The 21840-nt window shown below is 41.4% G+C and overlaps 1 protein-coding gene across 2 annotated transcripts in view; it reads left to right on the plus strand.

Annotated features, from left to right (window-relative positions):
• Nucleotides 1-21840, plus strand: part of LOC133359075 (small conductance calcium-activated potassium channel protein 2-like) — a 51377-nt gene that overhangs the window by 18734 nt on the left and 10803 nt on the right. For both annotated transcript variants that reach the window (XM_061577459.1, XM_061577460.1), the window contains exons 4-5: nt 9890-10031; nt 17486-17596. In XM_061577459.1, coding sequence (XP_061433443.1) covers nt 9890-10031; nt 17486-17596 — 253 coding nt within the window. The remainder of the gene's footprint in view (nt 1-9889; nt 10032-17485; nt 17597-21840) is intronic.

The raw sequence follows: 21840 nt of genomic DNA on the forward strand, positions 1-21840 counted from the left end.
ATAAGTTCAGTCCATGTCTTGGTTGCACCTTTGTGAAGTGGGTGGGGGGGGGTTGTAAGGGGTTAGGGCAGCAGAGTACTCTGGTAAAGATGATCTGATATGAATGAAACTCTAATTTAAAGATGTGTTGCCATTAGAGAATTACCCTGTTGAAATCCAGCCAACTGATCAATCGGTTACCCAAAACTTGGAGACAAAAAAAGTGGACAAAAGACCCCCCCCCCCGGCTCCGCATCACGGAGTTGCTGGCTGCAGTGCACACCGCCCGCCCCAACGGAGTGCCTCTCCGAGCCCCGTGTCTCACCGCAGCCTCGTTAACGTGATCCAGTATGATCGAAAGTTAAGTATGAAGTTGTGTTGCGATTAGGGACTTCCTCTGTTGAAATCTGGCCAAATTGATTAAAGGGATTGCCTACGGCGTCTCCAAAAGAGCCGTATCTGAGCTCTGCTTCCCGCAGGCCTGGCATGAGCGCCTCTGTTATTGTTATTATCACTGATTAAGTACTTCAGGGGACAAAGGAATAATAGAGAGCATTACAGGAGCCATGCATATGCATGGTGTTTTTCCTCATTCATTAGGGCATTGGAACTTAAAACTGGCAAAGGATGCCTTATGCTACATTTGGGATTAAGGAAAATAATTTTTCATTAACTGATTATCCACATGCTATGCTATTTAAAGTATGCAGTGCCTGTATTTTGGAGTTTGCTTTATACTATTACGGTGGTTTTATCATTAATGCATTACTTATGTCAATATATCTGTCTGCGTGTAAACTTAGCGATAAGTAACCAGTGCAGAATTTCAAAATATTTCAGCCAAGGAAATTACATCACGTACATGTCAACCCCTTATCAGTGCCTACCTTATTACAGACCAATTCACACCTTATTGGTCACCCCGTGCCTTTATAAATCTCAACGTTTATTCTACAAAATGCCATCACAAGGGAGAAACACAAACACATTTTTGTTTGCCTGTATTGAAACGGCCTGAAAACTACATTTCCTTATACAATAATATGGGTAAACCGTATGGGTTGACAGGTATGACATTGCGTTCCAATTTCTGGCCCATGACGTAATTATACGTGACGCCATGTCATGTGCTGTGTAATTTCATGTAATTTAGATAGAAATTCATCAACTGCCATGATCAATCCACAGCTGAATGAAAGCTTCCCCAAACCGCTGCCATCCCCAATAGTTCTGCGAACACAGACATAATTTTTTTATTTTATCTTTAGACGTGACTTAACCGAAAGAACCAAATAATAATTCCTGCAGTCACGAAAGTTCTAAAATTAAGATAATTTCAACCGTGATGATGGTTACAAACTGAGTAATCAGTGGAAAGATGTGATTAAGCATGCAAAAAAGATTTAACTACACTTATTTGGACCATCTTATTTGACAGACAACTATTACAAGTTATTGATAGACAGCCAGGCTTGTTTTACCATGTTTAGTTGTTTCTTTATTCACACTATTGTTACGTAGGCCAGGCTTAGTCACAAACCGTACCTCTCCATAACAAAGGCTCAGCCTTTTGTTATGCAGTCTATTCTTAATCTTAAGCCTCACCTTAACATATTAATAAAAAGTGTGCCATACTTGGCCCTTCCCCTCTCCACCCATTACATATACGGAGTGGTAGCTCTTGTAATCTCTCATTTACTTGATACAGCTGTCGTGGCTGTGACGGTTCCGCCTGAAGACGGAAGCTTGTGTTGCCTCCGAAACGTCGTGATTTTTATTTTATTTTACTTTTATTAATTTTAATGTTTTACCTACGTGACTTTACCGAAAAAAACCTAAGAATATAGTTCTGCGATGTTCTAATCTACCTAGCACTTGCACACCGCATAATTCTCATCTTCTCGCTTGGCTCCCCACTCGGTCATTATGTGTGCTATATATGAGCCTAAAAAGAGATGAGGTTGATCTAGCGCTCAGGAATTAAGATATGTTCTTTCGGTAAAGTCACGAAGAAGGGAAATAATAGAATAATAATTAAAAAACTATAAAATTATCACGAAGTTTCGATTGCAACACAAGCAATCATCACCAGGTGTGAAAACCACAGCAAGAAATTTTGAATAAAAACGCCACTTTTTTCCAACTTTTTTCCAATTTTCTTGCTTGTGTTGCCATCGAAACGTCGTGAGAATTTTATTGTTTTATTTTTATTATTTTATCATTCACCTTCTACGTGACTTTACCGAAAGATCTAGGATTGAAGCTTTCGTGAATCTAGGATTGAAGCTTTCGTGACTGCAGAAATTATACTCATTGGTTTTTTTCGATACTGAAAGAACCAAGAATATGAATCCCTGCAGTCACGAAAGCTTTAAATAAAAAAAAATTAACGTGAGGTGTTCATTCTTGCTAGCTATACAGTATTCAGTTGGAATATTAGGTGACTTTGTCCTTTTTCTGATCTCAATCCCAACAGAAATCAAGATAAGGTCACATAAACTAAACACATGGCCACAAATCATAGCTCAATGAAGTGGCTTATCATGTGGAAATTTATAGCAGCCAAATACTCTAAACGCGTGCTTCTTAATGTGGAGGGAAAAACCGGAGGACTCGGAGAAAAATCCACGCGACTACAGAGAGAACGTGCAAATCCAAATTATAAGGTCGGAATCGAACCACGCCTCCTATATACAAGGCGTCGCTTACACATTCAGATACGTGGCCTTGTATTGAGTGCTAATTGACCATATTTGAGTGCTAGACTGACCCCTTTTATTTTTACATTCAAACATAATATACCTGCCATTGGAACACGCATTTGTTTACCTAATAAGTGATTTCTCAGTAACATTGGACAGCAAGGGCTAAAAAGACACTTAAATAAAACTTGCTTCCTCCCACTGCTTGCAAGGTTCAGGAATTTAAAACAGTTGTAATGCCCTTTGATCCCATCGACCATCTGGTTATCCTATTTCTTGAGAGCTTCTCTAATCCTACTGAAATTATAATTGTGCCCAAGGAAATGGATGAAATATGACTCCATTATTTAGATTTGGCAACCAACTCTCAGAGTATTCAATGGCAAAATCATGGGCCAGTGCTGACAACAGTGAAGGCATCAGGTTTTTTAGGATGCAGATCAAGTTATCCTGATGGATTATATATTATTTATGTATTAAAAGGCGGTACAATCACAAGGCAGTATTATGCAAATACAATTTTGACTTTAAGCAAGCTTATATGTCTGGAGAGAAAAGACATGTGGGTGTCGATATTGTGATTACATTCCAGACAATATAGAGCATATATAATTGGCCTGTTTGAGCATTTGAGTGATAGAAAAGTATATTTTAAAGAAAATTTATTACAAAAATTGTAGACCTATTTTTTTACTTTAATAATGAGCTTTCCAAACACGAAGTTGATAACTGCTTTTGAGAAAGTTTCCGCTTATTATTATTTTTTGCAGGTGGAATAAAGTAAGAATGTTATGGTAGCAGAAGTCTTTGTCCTTCAATAGCAATATGCATAATGAAGTGGATTGTGAGGTCAATAAACACGCGTGGCCTTGTATTGAGTGCTAATTGACCATATTTTAGTGCTAGACTGGCCCCTTCCATTTTTAAATCCTTTATATAAAGTTCGCTTGCTTGCTTGCTTGCGTGCTTGCTTGCTTGCTTAGGACCGTGCAAATCTTTCGCTCGTTTTTTAACCCACTTACCCGTGATCCAATCGAGCTGACATTTTCCACACAGACTCGTTGTCTGTGACAAATAATTTTCGTGAAAAAAAATTCCAAACTTTTACACTGTTTAGGGAAAACAAATTAAATATTTAATTACCAATTGCTTAATACTGGCAGACAATCATCTGACCCATAGGTAGCAGCCATCTCAAGCGAGAGGACGAGAAGACTCTAGCCGCCACGCATATAAAGGATTTATAGTGAAAAACTTTGTTTTTACGGGTTTACTTGTTACATTCAAACATAATATACCTGCAATTGGAACACGCATTTGTTTACCTAATAAGTGATTTCTCAGTAACATTGGACAGCAAGGGCTAAAAAGACACTTAAATAAAACTTGCTTCCTCACACCCTGCTTGCAAGGTTCAGGAATTTAAAACAGTTGTAATGCCCTTTGATCCCATCGACCATCTGGTTATTCTATTTCTTGAGAGCTTTTCTAATCCTACTGAAATTATAATTGTGCCCAAGAATGCATCACTAAATAGATTATACGCATGATGGTTTTATTGACATCAATCCAACAGTTCTACCCATAATGCAATGTGCATTTATTTTGTAATAATTTTTTAATTATTGAAGAGCTTGTCTGTTACTCAATAGCTACTATTAAGTCACTATTCATGTTCACATTTTCAAAACTGGTTATCAGAAAACTTTTTAAAACCTATTGTTCATTAGGCCCCATGGTGTAAAGTGCATTCTCCAACTCTCATGTTTTCTGAAGATTCATTTGGGGAAACAAAGGGTAGCTATATTAGGCATGAAAATATCAATCACAGTCATCGTAACATGGGGATGAACTGCCAATGGGAATGAGCTGCAGGAAATGTCAGAAGAACTTAATAGAGAAAGCTTCATGGTTGGGCTCAGGATAAATATGAGTATGTCAAGGTCACGTACAACAAGTTGGCTAAATAAATAAAGACATGTCGGAGGGGCAAAACTGGAAACACTGCAGAATGTGTTCCTAGGACAGCTAGTGAAGGTCGGTTTTAGGCGACTATTTAATACATTCTAGACTTGAAGCTTTCGTGACTGCAAGGAATCATATTCTTAGGTGTTTTCGGTAAAGTCACGTAGGTAAAACATCAAAATTAATAAAATAATATTTAATAATTTTTTTCTGGTTTTCAATAGGGTGAGTAGCTGATAGCAACACATCTTTATCCTAAAATTGTATTCATATTGGATCGTGTTTGTGAGATTTATGAGCCCCGCACTACAGACAGATGGACAGAGCTGATGAAATGAAGTGGACGGTGTTCAGGATATTGGTATACCCAATTCTGTGCTATATATTGGGACGCCTATACATATTAAACAGTGTTAGGTGTGGATCAAGCAATTTAAGGAACGTAATTGATTCATCACGTTGCTGAATTACTTCACTGGATCTTTTAACGGCCACTATGAAGCGGAGGGTGTATATTTTTGGATTAATACACCCTCACTAATACCAAGGGCTGCTGCTGGACACTAACCATGAACATCTACAACAAGCGGTGAACGTGCTATCGAGAGGCTGTGTCACCAACCGCCCATTGTGCACAGGGGTTGCACACGTGATGACGGAGTCAGAATGTGGCTTCACCCTAAAAGTGGATGATGCCTACTCCAGGTCTCTCTTGTGCCTGGGTTTCTGGATTCTAGATATTTTTTTTGTATGCACGGATCCCAGGCACAAGAATTTTACATTAATTCGAAGTGTCGGCACAATGTTCACATGGGTAATGCTGTAGGGGGGTGGCATCATAGGCAAGACGCAGAGGAAGACATATATCCTCAAAGAAGTCACTGCCTCAGCAGGACACAAATCCTTTATAATTCCCCTGCGAAATCTCTGTTTAAGCAGAATGTTCACTGGGGATAATCTCACCGGTTTCCTAGAAAAGTGGAAAACTCCAATTTTGTACAATGGACCAAAAAACTCGCTATGTCTGTCGTCAATAACACTGCGGCATTTAAATAATAAAATATAGAATAGGTGACGTTTTGGGCAGGGGCCTTTCTTCATTGCACAAGAAGAAGGATGCTTTGAAGAAGGGAAATTGCCCAAAACGTCACCTATTATGTGTCCTGTAAGGCAGTGTTATTGATGAATGTGTTGAGTGTTTTTGTTAAATGTGATTGTGCACCAATTTGTACCTTGGGTTGTACCATGTCAACAGCGAGGGGTTGACTCAAAATCTAAGAATATTCTCCAGCTCTTGAGACTTTTTATTGGAACCTCACAACTTGCTCTGGATCACATGAGATGATAGGGATTTGGAAATGGAAATGCAACCACTGACACATAGGAGTCGCGACAGAAAGTGAAGTTACGTAAGGATTTCCATAGTGCCACATGCAGAAGAATATTTTCTCGTGATTTTATCAGCCTCGCATATTAACACGTTTCTCATATATTGAAGGTTCAAAACATTACGGTGTCCTTAATAAGGTCGGTGCAAGGGGGAATTGCTTATCATCTTTAGGAGCTAATCATAGAAGAAATTCAAAGCTAGCTTCACTTTGCTCTTGAAATTCACTTAAGAGCTCATGATTTTATCATTGTGGCTCTTTGGTCTCACTAAGCGCTTCATAATAGCACTGCAATGTGATTGTAGTGGCCCTATGTGTAGTGCCGTAGATGGACCACGCTTATCGGCAGTGGTAGACGATGTCCATCTGCAAGGGTGCCCCGTACCGCCAAGGGGGGGGGGGGTGCGGGGGATCTACGATCCCACGCAACGCCACCCCTCGATGGGCAAAGGGGCATAAATGGGGACCTCCCCAGCCGATCAGGACCAGTCGCAGCTCAAGACCCAAGACCAGCCAGCTTAGGACCCTGGACCCCCTCGCCCCGCTTGTCCTTGTAAGGGCCGGGACGCTGTGCGGGCCAGTGGTGGGACTCTGGGACTCCCGGCTCTACGTCCTTGTAAGAGCGAGTTCCGAGGAAGCCAGAGTCTAGACCCGCACCTTGGCTGGGTCGGATCAGGTAGCCTCCCCTAGGGTAATTGTAGCCGGAGGACCCGGGAGCGTAGCCAGAGTAGGCTGTGTCCCTAGGCTGTGTCCCTAGGCTGTGTCCCTAGGCTGTAACAGAGTATCAGGACTGTTGGAGTGTTGTATCGGAATAAAGAAGTTACCTCTACAAGTGTCTCCGGAACCCATTACATATGTAAAACAGATGTCCATGTATATCTCTTACTGATTGGCCTTTTTGTCATCAGAGTCCAGTCATCAGATCAAAAGTTATTTTAGATCTGGTAAGCATCACTTGCCTCAATCTCAGAATCCATTACGCTGATGTGTAGTCTTTTATTGAAGCTTTTCTTCCAGACAAAAAAACTACTTTGAAATTCAGGAAAAGCCCAAACATCTGCATGAGAGCGACTGCCCCTGTCAGAATTCTTCTCATTTTCATAGCCACATGGTAGCATTGGGAGAAATGTTTACATTGGCTTGATTCAAGATGGAGTCCCTTTAGTAAACTCTCCAGCATCAGTGGGAGCCACTAGAGGGGAAAATAGAGGATTTATAAAGCTGTTTGAATTCTTTTAGTTTTTTGGAACTGCACAATATAGAGATTTGAGCTGAGGTAAAGGAATTAAATATCTTCAAAAGAAGAACATGATCCAGCAAGACATAGAATGCACATTATGAGAACCTGCCGAATGATATTTCATGGTTAAGAAGTTATGGACTAAATTGAAATGTGGATGAGAGACTTGTGAAATAGATGTGCAGTCTAAATGTCCTCAAATATCAGTTACAAACTTAAACGTCAGTTAAACTCACAAATGTCGCTTGCCCATAAAGTAGAGATTTATGAGATTGTTGGCCTATCAATATGTATAATGCATGCGTGTTGACCAATACTTTGGGGATAAAAAAAGGTGTTTGCAAGAAGCGTGGTAAAAATGTTGATTCAGATCAGTACCAATTAAACAAACAAAAAACACATTTACACCAAATTTGTGGAAATGGATGAAATATGACTCCATTATTTAGATTTGGCAACCAACTCTCAGAGTATTCAATGGCAAAATCATGGGCCAGTGCTGACAACAGTGAAGGCATCCGATTTTTTAGGATGCAGATCAAGTTATCCTGATCGATTATATATTATTTATGTATTAAAAGGCGGTACAATCACAAGGCAGTATTATGCAAATACAATTTTTACTTTAAGCAAGCTTATATGTCTGGAGAGAAAAGACATGTGGATGTCGATATTGTGATTACATTCCAGACAATATAGAGCATATATAATTGGCCTGTTTGAGCATTTGAGTGATTTTAAAGTATATTTTAAAGAAAATTTCTTACAAAAATTGTAGACCTATTTTTTTACTTTAATAATGAGCTTTCCAAACACGAAGTTGATAACTGCTTCTGAGAAAGTTTCCGCTTATTATTATTTTTGCTGGTGGAATAAAGTAAGAATGTTATGGTAGCAGAAGTCTTTGTCCTTCAATAGCAATATGCATAGTGAAGTGGATTGTGAGGTCAATAAACACGCGGGGCCCAGTTCATGGATGGGTTTTTAGCTCTTAATCCACCTCATTTTGGCAGTACTGCAGTATTTTTTGTGGTAAATTGTCCCTATTCAACCTTCTATATTGGTTGCTGATTCCGCACTGACAGGAGGAGCCTATTGTCATTGCTCCTCATCTTGCGATGGCAGAATGGCTCAAAGTGGGGGTGGGATTAGGGCCGAGCTGGGGCATGGCGAGAGTGATACAATCTTTCTTACCCATTGACAGGTTCATATGCCACTTGCCTCTGCTATGGTGACTGAAAATCGAACTCAGGCTGCTGACCACTGGTTCACTGCTCTGAAAGTATCTATCATGCACAAACAGCCTATAAGCTTCTGCAGAATGCTCTGCATGTATATGTGTGCGCATGTCAAATGTGGGTGTCGCTGTGGTGATGTTAACTACCTCACCTGGTATACAGGAGATCGTGAGTTCGATCCCGACCCTGACGCCTGCATATTTGGAGTTTGCATGCTCTCCCCGTGGTCGCATGGATTTTTCTCTGGGTCCTCCAGTTTTTCCCTCCTCATTTAGAAACATTCGTTCACAGAATGTGGCTGTTATAAATTTCCACGTGACAAGCCACTTCTTTGAGCTATCATTTGTGGCCATATCGCTTCTGAAAAGTAGCGATATCGCTCAGCCGGCCTTACCTGGTAAAATAAAAATACAGTTCGTTTAGTATAACAGCTACAGTATCGGGCATATGTGAGATTGGGAGGTGTGGCATTGACTAAGTAGTCCTCTTCGTTGTGTTGACCTCTTAACCTTGACTTTATAGATGCACACAGAAACACAGGTGTGCAGTTGCCCTTTACTGCTGCGGCTGCGGCTCTGAACCACCTTCACGAGTTGCAGTGGGAGTTGAGCAGTCTGTGAGCCTATCAGAGCACTTTATAGAATGACCTCCACCACATTGGAGACAACTCCAATGTGGTGGAGCCATTGAACCACGCACGTACCCATATCTTTGCATGTTTTATGTCAGGCAAATCGGGCCCTGGATCTCTCGTGCCCTTTATATGGGCAGGGATTATGTCGTTGCATTATAATTCTGTGGTAGAATGTGCTCTGTTCTCATTTGGGATTGCTTAGCTGCCATTTGTGGAGTGGATTTGTGTCGACCATTCATTTTTCCAGCAAAAATGGCACCAGGATGTGCTCGTAAATCAGTGTGGGTTTTTTTAAATAAAATAACCACTGGTAAAACTTTCTGCAAAACCAGAAACTCGAACCCTGCCGTTGTTTGAAGCAATAATCAGCACTGTGGCTATTTTTTCAAAATATCCTTGTGAAATGTCTGTTATATCACCTAATAAGCGTTACTGGTAATACGTTCAAATGTAAATGAACATTCAATTCGTTATTTTTATTATTGTTGTGTTGTGCCACAGCTGAACAACCAAATGTGCAATCTTGACATGTAAATCTTATTTAATAACAATCCCTCTAATGAGATGTGTATCTGTATGTGTTTGTGGTTTTAAGGCCAAGTATAACAGCAAGGCTTGTAACATTTAAAATCCTTGGTAACATTATAGTATTCATCGTTTTCCACTTCCTCTTAAACTCAAGCCGAAAGGCTTCTACTTCCGCGAACAGCTGGGTGATGAATATTTACGATATTTTCTTGCAGGTATCATGACCCCCAAGACATAACGAGCAATTTCCTGGCGGCCATGTGGCTCATCTCGATTACGTTCCTCACCATCGGCTATGGAGACATGGTGCCGCACACCTACTGCGGACGGGGCGTCTGTCTGCTCACGGGCATTATGGTAAACGCGCAAACGGAACGCACCCACGGAAGTGCCCATTGAAGTGAGGTAGCTCAATGGGATCAGAATCTTTCTTTAGACTGGAGCAATCTGATGCGCTACTAAGGTCTGTTTCACAGATGATCAGTATGGGGCGGGCCAGCACGTTACGACAAGAAACAATACAAATAGAGAAAAAGGTAAGAAAGTCATTAAGTAGAAATAAGTAATACATTTATGAAGCTTGGGCAGAGGAGCAAAAACAGCAACAAAACAGTCCAAGACCACGCCAAGATAACGCCGTACATTAGTAGTCCCTCAATAAAATGGCACATTCACATTGAACTATCTATACACAACCTCCGATTAACACGGTTAAGTTACGTACAGTGCGAAATAAGTTCAACGCGCATACATACATTCACAGGTGAGGATAAAAGTTACAAATCACATTTCAAAACGTGGATGTATCCAGCGCGAGTATTCTGCTTCAGGATATTTTTTGACGGAAGATATACAATGTTAAGGGAGGAAACAAGGTTCCAAAATGTTGGTTCTGCAACAGCAAAGGCTTTGTTACCTCATTAGACCTCCTTTGCCAGTACCAAAATACAATAATAGGGTTTTTCCCCTTTTGGCATCCTCTGGTCTAGCGCCAATTGAGACTAGGCTCAAAAGAAAGCCGTCTCTGGTGCGGACCAATCAGTTTCAAGGACAATGCATATATTATCAGAGTGTGTTTTTTGCTTGCATTTTGACCACAAGTATTGTGGTTAATGCAGACATGATTCCTTGTAAAAAGGTTTCAGTGTTGTTGATTTGTTACCTATTAAAACAAACACATTTGGTTTTTTGGCTTTGACAATGGGGATAATGAATTAGCTAAGTACGGTGCAGATTTTTTTTTATATTTCTATATAAGGATTGTATCGATGAACAGGGCCCAATGTAGATTTCTTCTTGCACCAAGTGATGTGAGATTGGATTCTAAGTCCATGGGAGCTCGGCACAATATTTGTGCAAAGAACAGGGTGGAGAGCTGCATTTATGTTTTACTCTCAATGGTTGTTCACCAATTATGTTCACACGAACCTAACACTGGTAGGGACCTCCTGGTTACACCAGCCCACAGGGGATTATTGTGTCCGTCCGTCGTGCAGGGAGGGGCTGGGTGGGGAGGGTGGAGCTGGGTGGGGAGGGAGGGGCTGGGTGGGGTGAGGCTGGGTTGGGAGGGTGGGGCTGGGTGGGGAGGGTGGAGCTGGGTGGGGAGGGTGGGGAGGGGCTGGGTGGGGAGGGAGGGGCTGGGTTGGAAGGGTGGGGCTGGGTGGGGGGTAGGGCTGGGTGGGGAGGGGAGGGGTTGGTCACCCCGTGGTGCCCTTATAAAACTCAACGTTTAACCTACTCACGCCGGCTTGTGCCCGCCCTCACAGTCGGGCATATTTGCGGAATACACCACGCCGCCGTTGACCCTGGCCATTGACCGAGCAACCCAACGTTCCTACCAGCTCCCTCCGCAGGAATGTGTTTGAGAGCTGAGCTTTTGTTAATGCCTCATGATGCATGTAATTGCCAACAAAACTTCGTATAAAAAATGTCCAAGATTTTGCTTGCTTTTTAGCATTTCACTTTTGCTGATGAACCAAATCAATTGGCCTATTTGCCCACATTTGATCGTCTTCGTCAGGTGGTGGAGGGTTTTCGTTTGAAATAAATGTCATCACAGGCAGACCCTGGAGAACACTGACCTACAGACAATGTACCCGCCCTCATCATTTGCTCAGCCAATGAGAGCGACTTACACTGAGCCAATCAGAGCCCACCTCGTGCAATTTGATTAATTATCACGAATAGTAGTCACAAATAAATAAATCGATTTGCTTTGCTCGGTGACAACTCACAAGACGAGGATATAGTCTCAGGCTCCACCTATAAGAAACTGGAGCTCTTGTACGTATGCATGTTGAACTTCTTTTGCACTGTATGTAGCCGACCATGCTCATTGGAGGTGTGGATGGTATGAAACTAAACGCAAAAAAAGATCCGGATTGGGAGCACAGTAGCTCCCCCACCACTGCCTTGTAGGAGTACAGTAGAAGTCACTCTGTGGTACTTTCGGTAAAGTCACGTAGAGTATAAAATAAACCACGACGTTTCGGGTGCAACACAAGCGTCCGTCATCAGGTGGGACAACCACAGCAAGAAACAATTGCTGAAGTGAGCGAGAGGGCTGCCGTGACAAGAGGCCATATAGGTAAGAGAAGGGGGAGCCCTCTCGCTCACTTCAGCAATTGTTTCTTGCTGTGGTTGTTCCACCTGATGACGGACGCTTGTGTTGCGACCGAAACGTCGTGATTTATTTTATTTTTCTACCTGTGACTTTACCGAAAGAAGCAAAGAGTATGGATCCCTGCAGTCACGAAAACTTCAAATCTAGATAGAATTCACTCGTTAGTACGGTACATAAAACAGGCATATACCTACAGCGGTAAATGGAGCACAATATAAACGGCATTATAGTCGCTAATTATAACATGGTTCTAATGGATTTGCGTTCCCGACCGCTTTGTTTTCTACCAATGAGCGATATATGAGGGCTTTGTTGGAGTATAGGTAATAGCCTTAATAATGATACTGTACACATGATAAATGTGTTAAAGCATTTTATAAATAAAAAAACAAATACATTTTAATGGTGACATACAAAGCACAATAAGTTATGTACTCACCAGTGCATTCGGTCAGAGCTTGTGTAAGATTAACTGCCTTCTGCCGTTAACACACATTCCGCGATAATGGGATTGCTCGATCCGTGGATTGCCAGTGAATCGATGCAGTGATTAACCCTCGATGCATCGGTACTCTTGACGTGGTTGTCGGATCAACTATGAAAGAGAGTCGATGCAATAGCTGTTGCCCAGTATCCCATCATCTATCTTTGGCATTTCCCTTAGTTGCTGACCTCTAGGTGCCCATTTTATTGCCCGATAAAGAAATGTGCTGTCCTCTCGTATGATAAATCTTCCAAACCTCATCACAACCTCCGCTTCCTGATTACAGGTGACATCCCGCACCAACGACCTAACTTGGTTCCTTGACAGACAGACGGTCGCAAGTGGAGCCGTCGTAATTCGAAGCCTTGTTTCCCATTGGCGCAATGTTATACATTGGGGTTCCGTTCCTGGAAACCCATTACATACCATTAAAATACCAAAATTGACCACGAAAATAAATGAAAATAACCCTAACGAACATTTATTGTAACTTAGCATACCTTTTGCAAACATTTATTAAGTAAATATAAAACGCTTACGTTTGAAAATTCGTAAGTACTTTTCTGCATGGGGCTGCACTGGCTGAGGCTTCTTAAAATACGAGTCCAATGATGTTTGAACTGAAGACGCCTCCTTCCTTTCATAGTAAAGCTCCCTGTAGCAAGCATAGGCATTCTTCATTGCTCCAAGGACCTTCGAACTGCGTTCGCTCTAGGCGCAGCTGCAGATTGACGGGCTATACTGTACATACGCATACGGTGGAAGAGCAAAGCAGCGCTATCAGGCGACTCGGTGTTGGCAGCAGCCGTTAGGCGGTCGTAGATACGAGTTTTGGTCGTTACTGTGGGGGTTTTACTGTAAGAAAGGTTGCAAGTCAGAGCTCACCTATATATTTACAATGTTTTCTTGCCACGGTCAATTTTGAACTTCAAGTCACCGTACACGGGCACAAGATCCTACCGTGCATGCACCAGCATTCAGATGTTAGAAGCGTATTTCCTCCCTACTTTAATTCCAGCTTTCTGACCTGTGTATCAACGCATGCGAGAGCCCCGCCTCAAACACCCATACCTCAATACTAGGGGTACACTAAATATAACTTTTGACTGTTCAGCCCAATTGCAAATGCATTATGTATGTATGTTTAACTCCTTTCACATCGTATGTAGCTAGCCGTGATAATCAGTTTACTGCAAATCCTAATTCGAAGAATAAAAAAAAATCCTTTTTCCAGTGAAATGGCAAGGCTCTCCATCTCACTGCCTTTGTATTTTTTTCATATCCCCATCTGTCTGTCTGTCTCTTTGTGTCTCTGTCAGGTGGTTACATTTTTGGTAAGGTGGTCCTGGTGCCACAGATACCAATAGGAAAAGGAATGGTTGGAGTGTATAATGCATTAATTGCATTGTAGTATCTTACAGTAGTGTGCGTATAATTAATCAGCAGTACAGGAGTGTGCATTACTTCGTTATTGCCATTTTACCATCAATAATATCCCCACCACCACAGTATTACCACTAACTAACATCATCACCATAACTACTATCCTCACCACTATCCTCACTATAACCACTATAATTATCACACATTTTACACTTGATAAAAAGTAACCAAATAAATGAGTGTGTGGTGTAAGAAATAATATAATCAACAACGGGAGGTCACAATACCTGCTCGTGCTTTGTAAGACACATACCTGGCTTATTTGTCAACCTTCTTGGTCAGGTGACGTGCCTCTGAAGTTGAAAACCAAGGATGGGCCCCGATTAGCAGCTTGAGTTTTCAGAGTTGGCCAGACCTACATACATTCGAGGCCACACCCAGGGGCCAGTTAAACTTAGAGGTCACCAGAATAGACTCCACGAGGCAGAGCTGGCCGAGGATTGCCTAGACGGGGGGGGACCTCTTGGGACAGACGGCAGAGTTTATGATGATGATGACGATGATGAAGGCCGCATCCCCAGAGCCGCAGTTAAAAAGGAACATGAGGCTTAAGCTGAAGATGAGGTTTTTCCAGTGATTAAAGAGGCAAAGAAGAGAAGCAGTGGATGATGTGGCGAGCCAGAGTGTGCTAATCATGCCTGCAGCTGGTGTTTTCCCCTCGTATATTGCTCGCTATTTGTGTTAAGCTTCGCAGCCCTCGGCTTATAATAAATAACCTTTAATACGCTTATGAACCCATACCCAGTCAGGTCCACAGAGAGCACGTGAGAAGGTTAGTTACAGTGTACAGCACTGCAGTCAATACATGTACACAGTACAGTCAAGAGACAACATCACATACGTGTCAAGAGAATGGTAAAGGATACTCAACGATGACCTAATAAATAATATAAAGATGCTAATCAGAGTTAACGAGATGATGTAATGGTTGTCCAGTTACGTCCACCAGCTCAGTTTTTACTTCAGAGCACAAATACGTATCGATATAGACTTGTGAAAATAAATGTTTGGCATGTTATTGAGTTAATACTAATGTTGAGAAAACATTAGATTTGTTGACATTTCATTGAAATGGAAATGGTACTACTTTGTGGAGTTTTCTTACACAGTTGCTGAGCACAGGCCAAAACGTTAAGCGGCCAGCAACAAACGGCACTGTCAAAGTTGCAATGGATAAGAGTTCACACGTTTCTTGAATTTCGGCGAGGTTATTAGATCGGCGGAAAGAGAAGATGGGAGGGAATCCCAAAGTCAAGCAGCGCGAGGGGAGAAGCAGACAGAGAAGTTTGGTGACCTCCAAATATGGTGGTTGAATACAGTACGGCTAAGACAAAAGTGTGCGTCTGATAGACCAGGTCCTGTAATACACACGGGCAGAGGAACGAACGAATGAAGTTCACACGAGCACTGACTATAGTAGTAGTGATAGAAGAGTGAGAAGGAGGGGACTGGCCGCTTGTGAGAAAGTGATTGGAGTAAATTAGCGAGTGCTGCTGGATCATTAATCACTCTGACTGCGTTTAATCCAATCAAGTGCAGTGGGGCAGGAACTGGGTGCTCCAGTGCCGAAATAACAACAGTATTCCAAATTTGGCCGAATTTGATCCTCGTTGGGCAGTTGGGAAATGTGTTCTCATACATTTGGCCTGCTTCATCATCACCGTGGCTTGTTGTTGAGGTATAGCATTTTGAGAGCGTGAGTGTTTCAGTTTCATTTATTTGGTATAGCTCTGTGAGCCATTCGGCTCTTGAATCGGGTGCAACCGCAACAAACAAAAAACTAAAACATGAACAAGAAAACATCTTAAAGTGACTACGCGCAAACATAAAAATCCAGGTAAAAACAGCAAAATCTTCCAGAAAAAAGCACCGTACACCAACGCTGTGCAAAAATCCTAGTGGGATGCAAGTCAAACAACAACAACCACAAGACAACTTAGATTAAAGCCATCAGTTTAACTCCATACTACAACAAACAAACATGGCCAAACCAAAAAACTTTTCGAAATCACCAAAATAAAGCCATAAAAGCAATGAGCTGGGCAACTCTGATAGCGAAGCAACTCTTGTCACAAGTCTTGGAGCTGTGTTTGATTCCAAGAGAGATGAGGTTATCCCACTTCTCAATGATTCCCACCAACTGTTCCTCTGTAATATAAATGGTTACCATTCTTGTAGAAGTATGGAGTTTTCTCATTTCCTTCTGTGTAACAGCACAGATTACAATTTCTATTTGGTTAATTAGATGATAAATATAAGAATTAAAACACGTGATAATTGCAGGTGTTTGCAGTGCGGGGAGTGGAGTTCTCTTAACAAACACACCTGAGCAGTAGCATGTCAGTCACATGCTCTAATATTGGGACATTTGTATAAACACATGCAGTATACAATTGTCAAAACCCTTTCCCAAAATGAACCATTACCTTGAGATTACGTGCAGTGATCAGTGTACAAATCAGCACTCGTCAAACAACAAACTGCTTTCACCATGACAGTTTGCAGCAACAGTGGAAGACGTTTTCTGTGGGTCATCTCCATATATATGTACAAGGCAAAGTTGTGATTATGTGTGGCTGTTCAAAATGTTTAGCGTACTTCCCGACATGCAACAAACTTGAAATTTGCCATGTAGGTACTTTCCAGACTGTACACCATGCAAAAATTATAAAAAATACACTTACATTTTTTTTGGGGGGGGGGGGTGCTCAATAATGCATATATTTTTTGCACGGCCAGTGAGCTGTGATGTCAAATCTGTCATGTGACCCGCGCATGTGGAAGCGTAACGCATTGTCGTGTAGTGCTTAGCGCACCGCGCTACGAACCCGGCGACCCGAGTTCGATTCCCGCTCACGGCCACCACCAGTGACGATTATTTGAACCGCTCCTGGGTCTCCCCTAGGTCGACTCAGCCTCAAATGAGTAACTGCTGTGGTGTGTGAACATCGCCACTGGGGAGAAAAAGGCGGCCGGGCGTGGTGAATCCAAGTCCCGGGCGAAGCCGGGTAGTAAAGCGAGTATTGGATAAAATAAAGTCATAAACGTAAATGGGGAAAATATTCATCATCAGATTTTCTGACGAGAGTCATAATAACGCGCACAGATTGGCCTTCCAGACTTAGGTGAACCAGTTTTCCCGCCCTCCCTCCTTCGTATTACTCGTAAATACGCAAAGGGGTTATCCTGCCTTGTGCATGCATGTGTTGTTCTCTCCAGTTTGTGTGCGTGTGCTGCTACATGTTCACTCTTTGCTTGCAGGGTGCAGGATGCACCGCTCTGGTGGTGGCTGTGGTTGCCCGCAAGCTGGAGCTGACCAAGGCTGAGAAACATGTTCACAATTTCATGATGGACACGCAACTTACAAAGAGGGTACATTTTTTTGTAATCGCAAGAGTCGTGAAATCAATTTCATTTTTGATGTATACCGCATGTATAAATATTGATGTTGACCATATTGGTTTTGCCTATGGTTAACTTTTCCCTCTCTCTGTTAAAGTGCAAATCGCATCAGACCAGTCCGTGATCGTTTCCTCTGCTGAATTTCTGTTCTTGTGTTGAACTTGATGTTGAATCATGGCCAATGTCAAACATCGAGCCCATTAGATAGCTGACTTCAGACAAACTCTTAACCAGAAGACTGCAGCTGATGTGGGTTGTGATGTTTTTAAATCCTTTATATTAAGTTCGCTTGCTTGCTTGCGTGCTTGCGTGCTTGCTTGCTTGCTTACGACCGTGCAAACCTTTCGGTCGTTTTTTAACCCACTTCCAGTGATCCAATCGAGCTGACATTTTGCACACAGACTCGTTGTGCGAGACAATTAATGTTCGTGAAAATTTTTTTCCTAAATTTTACACTGTTTAGGGAAAACAAATTAAATATTGAATTACCAATTGTTTAATACTGCAGACAATCATCTGACCCATAGGTGGCAGCCATCTCAAGCCAGAGGACGAGAGGACTCTAGCCGCCACGCATATAAAGGATTTAGAGTGAAAAACTTTGTTTTTACGGGTTATACTTATTTTAATGTGGAGACGGATATGGGAAGAAGACATTGACTGCTTATTAGTTTATAATTTATATTAACCACTACGATGGTCGTGATTAGTTTGAGCTATTTAGGCAGTCTAATGAATTTCACATACCATTGTGCCCAGCCTAACATCAGTGATAATTATGCAAACTGGCCCTGGGTCTCACCTAGGTTGACTCGGCCTTAAGTTATTTACCCGGTGCTGTGAGTAAACATCAGCACTGGGGGGATTTAGGTAGCCCGGTGCGGTGCTGGCCACCCACCCACTCGGTTTGATGCATGAGGACATTAAAGAAGGAAAAGTGGAAGGGAAACGAACATGAGGAAGGCCAAGGATCAGGATGTGTGGAGGAGCCAAATGAAGGGGGCCTTTGTGGAAATGAAGAGGAGGGCAGAGAACAGAGGAGGATGGAGATGGCAACACTAAAGCAAAATAAATATTTTCCACAATATAATTAATAGCATATGCTTGGTGCTTTCGGCAAAGTCACGTAGATAGAAAACAAAAATCTCAATTAAAAGCAAAAAAACCCACGACGTTTCGATCGCAACACAAGCGGTCTTCATCCTTGTTTCTCTCACCTAATGAAGACCTGGTAATCTGCCATGGTCTCTGTACAGACTGATTTTGTGCATGTGGTCAATCACCTCTCTTCTTGGATTTTCTGTTTGCACATAGTCACTTTAAGATGTTTTCTTGTTCATGTTTTTATTTTTTTGTTTGTTGCGGTTGCACCCGATTCAAGAGCCGAATGGCTCACAGGGCTATACCTAATAAATGAACTTGAACTTGAACTTCAGATCATGGATAGACATCATTGTTTCTTTTGACACAAAGTCCATAACCATCCTCCTTGAGCACCTTAAAACCGACACAGGTACCTCCAGAACACTTCTCTCATTATTCTGCTCTGTCCTATCATTCCACTCCTATTATATTTTCAAACTTTCAATATCTCCCACTCAAAAATAGCTTTGCTATGGTTTACCACAAGGTTGCATCTTCAGCATCTAGATTGTATCCATTGACCACCACTTGCCAATTTCATCTACGCCTGTAACGATGACCACCATTTCCATGACAAGGACTGCATTCTTATCTTACTTATCCAGTTCAACTCACCGTCCTGCTCTCGCAATCCAACCTTGATGCATTCCAATCTTGGATTGCTTGAAACTTTCTTCATTCTCAGTGTTTTGAAAACTGATGTTGCCATCATTGACAAGAAGTCTGCCAGTAAAGACTCCAAGATCAAGCTTTGCAAGAAGTTGCCAAAACCTTGGAGTTACTTTTGATACCAAGCTCTGAGAGTTCAATCTAGATTTTAAGTTTTCATAGTTCTCCCACATAAACTTGCAAGACTTCCATACACACAAGTTATCCCACATAATTTCGCTGCTGAGACCCTTAACCATGTCTTCATCACATATTCGTCAACTACTGCCACCCTTGCTTTCATGATCTCCCCAACTCCTTCCAACTTCAAATCACAGATGATCCAAAAATGCATCCAGAAATAAATAACGTCATCCCCAATCCTCGCATTCTTCCACTGGCTCCTACTTGGACTTTGCTGATTTTCACGTCTCATCTCAGCCTGCTCTGACTTGCTCAAGAAACCAAAGCCTATAAAAAAAAAAGCACTCAGTCAAACCCTGCACAGTGGAAGATTGTCACTTCCGGTTCTGAACACCCTCGCTCCAGAGGTCTGCTCTGAGAAATCATTTTAGTCTAAACGCTCTCCCGTCTACCTCTTAACATTGAGGCATTACTAACTGTATGTCACCAATAATGCCTCTCTCTGCTGTATAGTTTCCTACTCTTTATACATACAGCGCCTTGATATATTCACGTTTAGATGCTCTATATATCCTCACTTTTCTACTTGATGTGACATGACAAACGCAGATGCCGTTTGCTTTATAATCTTCTATTAACATTCCTGGAATCCAATGGGTAAATTTTTTCAGGAACTCAACGCATCATGTATTATTGCATTGATTGTTCCTATACTTATCTGTATAATTGCTGACACGTGCTTAATTCCTACTGACCTGGCATTCGAAAATCAATCTTTCATCGTAAGTGACTTTGGCTGGAGTTGAAGCATCGACTCTCATCATCACAAAGACCTCCTGATTTCAGACATCCCACCCATTTGAAAACATTGCCTTGATTCAAAGGTGACACTCTATCCCGCTTCTTCCCACGGAGAAAAACAGCAGCTTTGTGCCTCTTCTAATGTGTGTGCATTTGTGCGAGTGCTTTGCCACCTTTGATCGTGACACATCTGCCATCTAGTGGCAAAATCTAGAGAGAGGGATAGAAATCCCGCACGATTTCAGGGTCATGTGCCATTCACTTGGTTTTTTTTTTTTACAAAATACACAAATATAAGGCACATGTAATCATTTAAAGCCTCTTTATTTATTGAAACACAATCGTATTTGTAAACAGTTGATAGTTCATCCATTGGCCAAGTATTAACTTAATTGCCTAGCCTCATATTTTGTAAAAACTCTATTTATTTTGAGTGAAACCCATTGAGCTAAGAAGCCCTTTTTTTGAATGGCGACCCAGCGGAGTGAGGATACTGGAAAAAAAAGGAACGTAAACATTGGGCCTACAAGGGAGTGAAACAATGAAAGAGTGAGAGAATACGAGAGTCAATTATATATTACAGAGCCGGGTTTATTTCAAAAAACAAATCGAATTCCACAATCCCTGGTAATTATTATTATTACTTATTTTAACTCTCCATAACACGTCATTAAATACTAAAATTAACTTAGCAAATCCACTGTATTTTTACATGGGCTTACTTTGCTATTTCTTCCGTACCCTTTAATATTTTTTCTTTCGTCACGTTATACTCTTAATAGCATACAATCATTATTGCTCATAAGAGCTCAGGATACGAATTTACATAGTTTAAAGCAATATATTTTTCACTTTCGACATTGCACTGTTTAATACAATAAATGTGGGTAGTTATAAAGCGTATGAGGAAATTATTTAAATTATGAATAGCTGATTATGGAGTAATGAATAGCAGATGTGATGACCGGTGATAAGGGTGTCTAAGAAGGCCATTATCGTCTTTAAAAAACAAGAACAATCCTGATCGATATTTGTTTTTCTTAACTTAAACCATTTTTGGTTTTGCATGAGGCCAATTGTATGCCAACCTTCTTGTCATTGGCATGAAAGCTACTTTGTGGCCAAACTAAAAAACAAATATTGATCATTGCATTGGCTTCGATAATTACCTACGTTTTAAGATGAGAGCAATCGTGCATAAGCATGAATTCTGTAACTCTTTCTAACATGGAAGTACAATTTAATGCGCGATCATAATTCTTAATCTGCACAACGAGACGCTATCACACGGCTACGCACTGCATTATGTGAGATGACATCACATGTAATGAAGTCATTGCCTTGGCTAGTAAGGTGAATTATTTTAGTGCTGATTTTATCGCCATACTTTTGGGTAACCCTTTAATAAATGTGGTCGGTTTTCTGTAGGGAAAGTCCCTAATAGCAACACAAGCTTATACTAATATTTCATAAATATT

The sequence above is a fragment of the Lethenteron reissneri genome, chromosome 64 (assembly GCF_015708825.2).
Source record: "Lethenteron reissneri isolate LAM-NWPU_2019-01 chromosome 64, ASM1570882v1, whole genome shotgun sequence".
Classification (NCBI taxonomy): Eukaryota; Metazoa; Chordata; class Hyperoartia; order Petromyzontiformes; family Petromyzontidae; genus Lethenteron; species Lethenteron reissneri.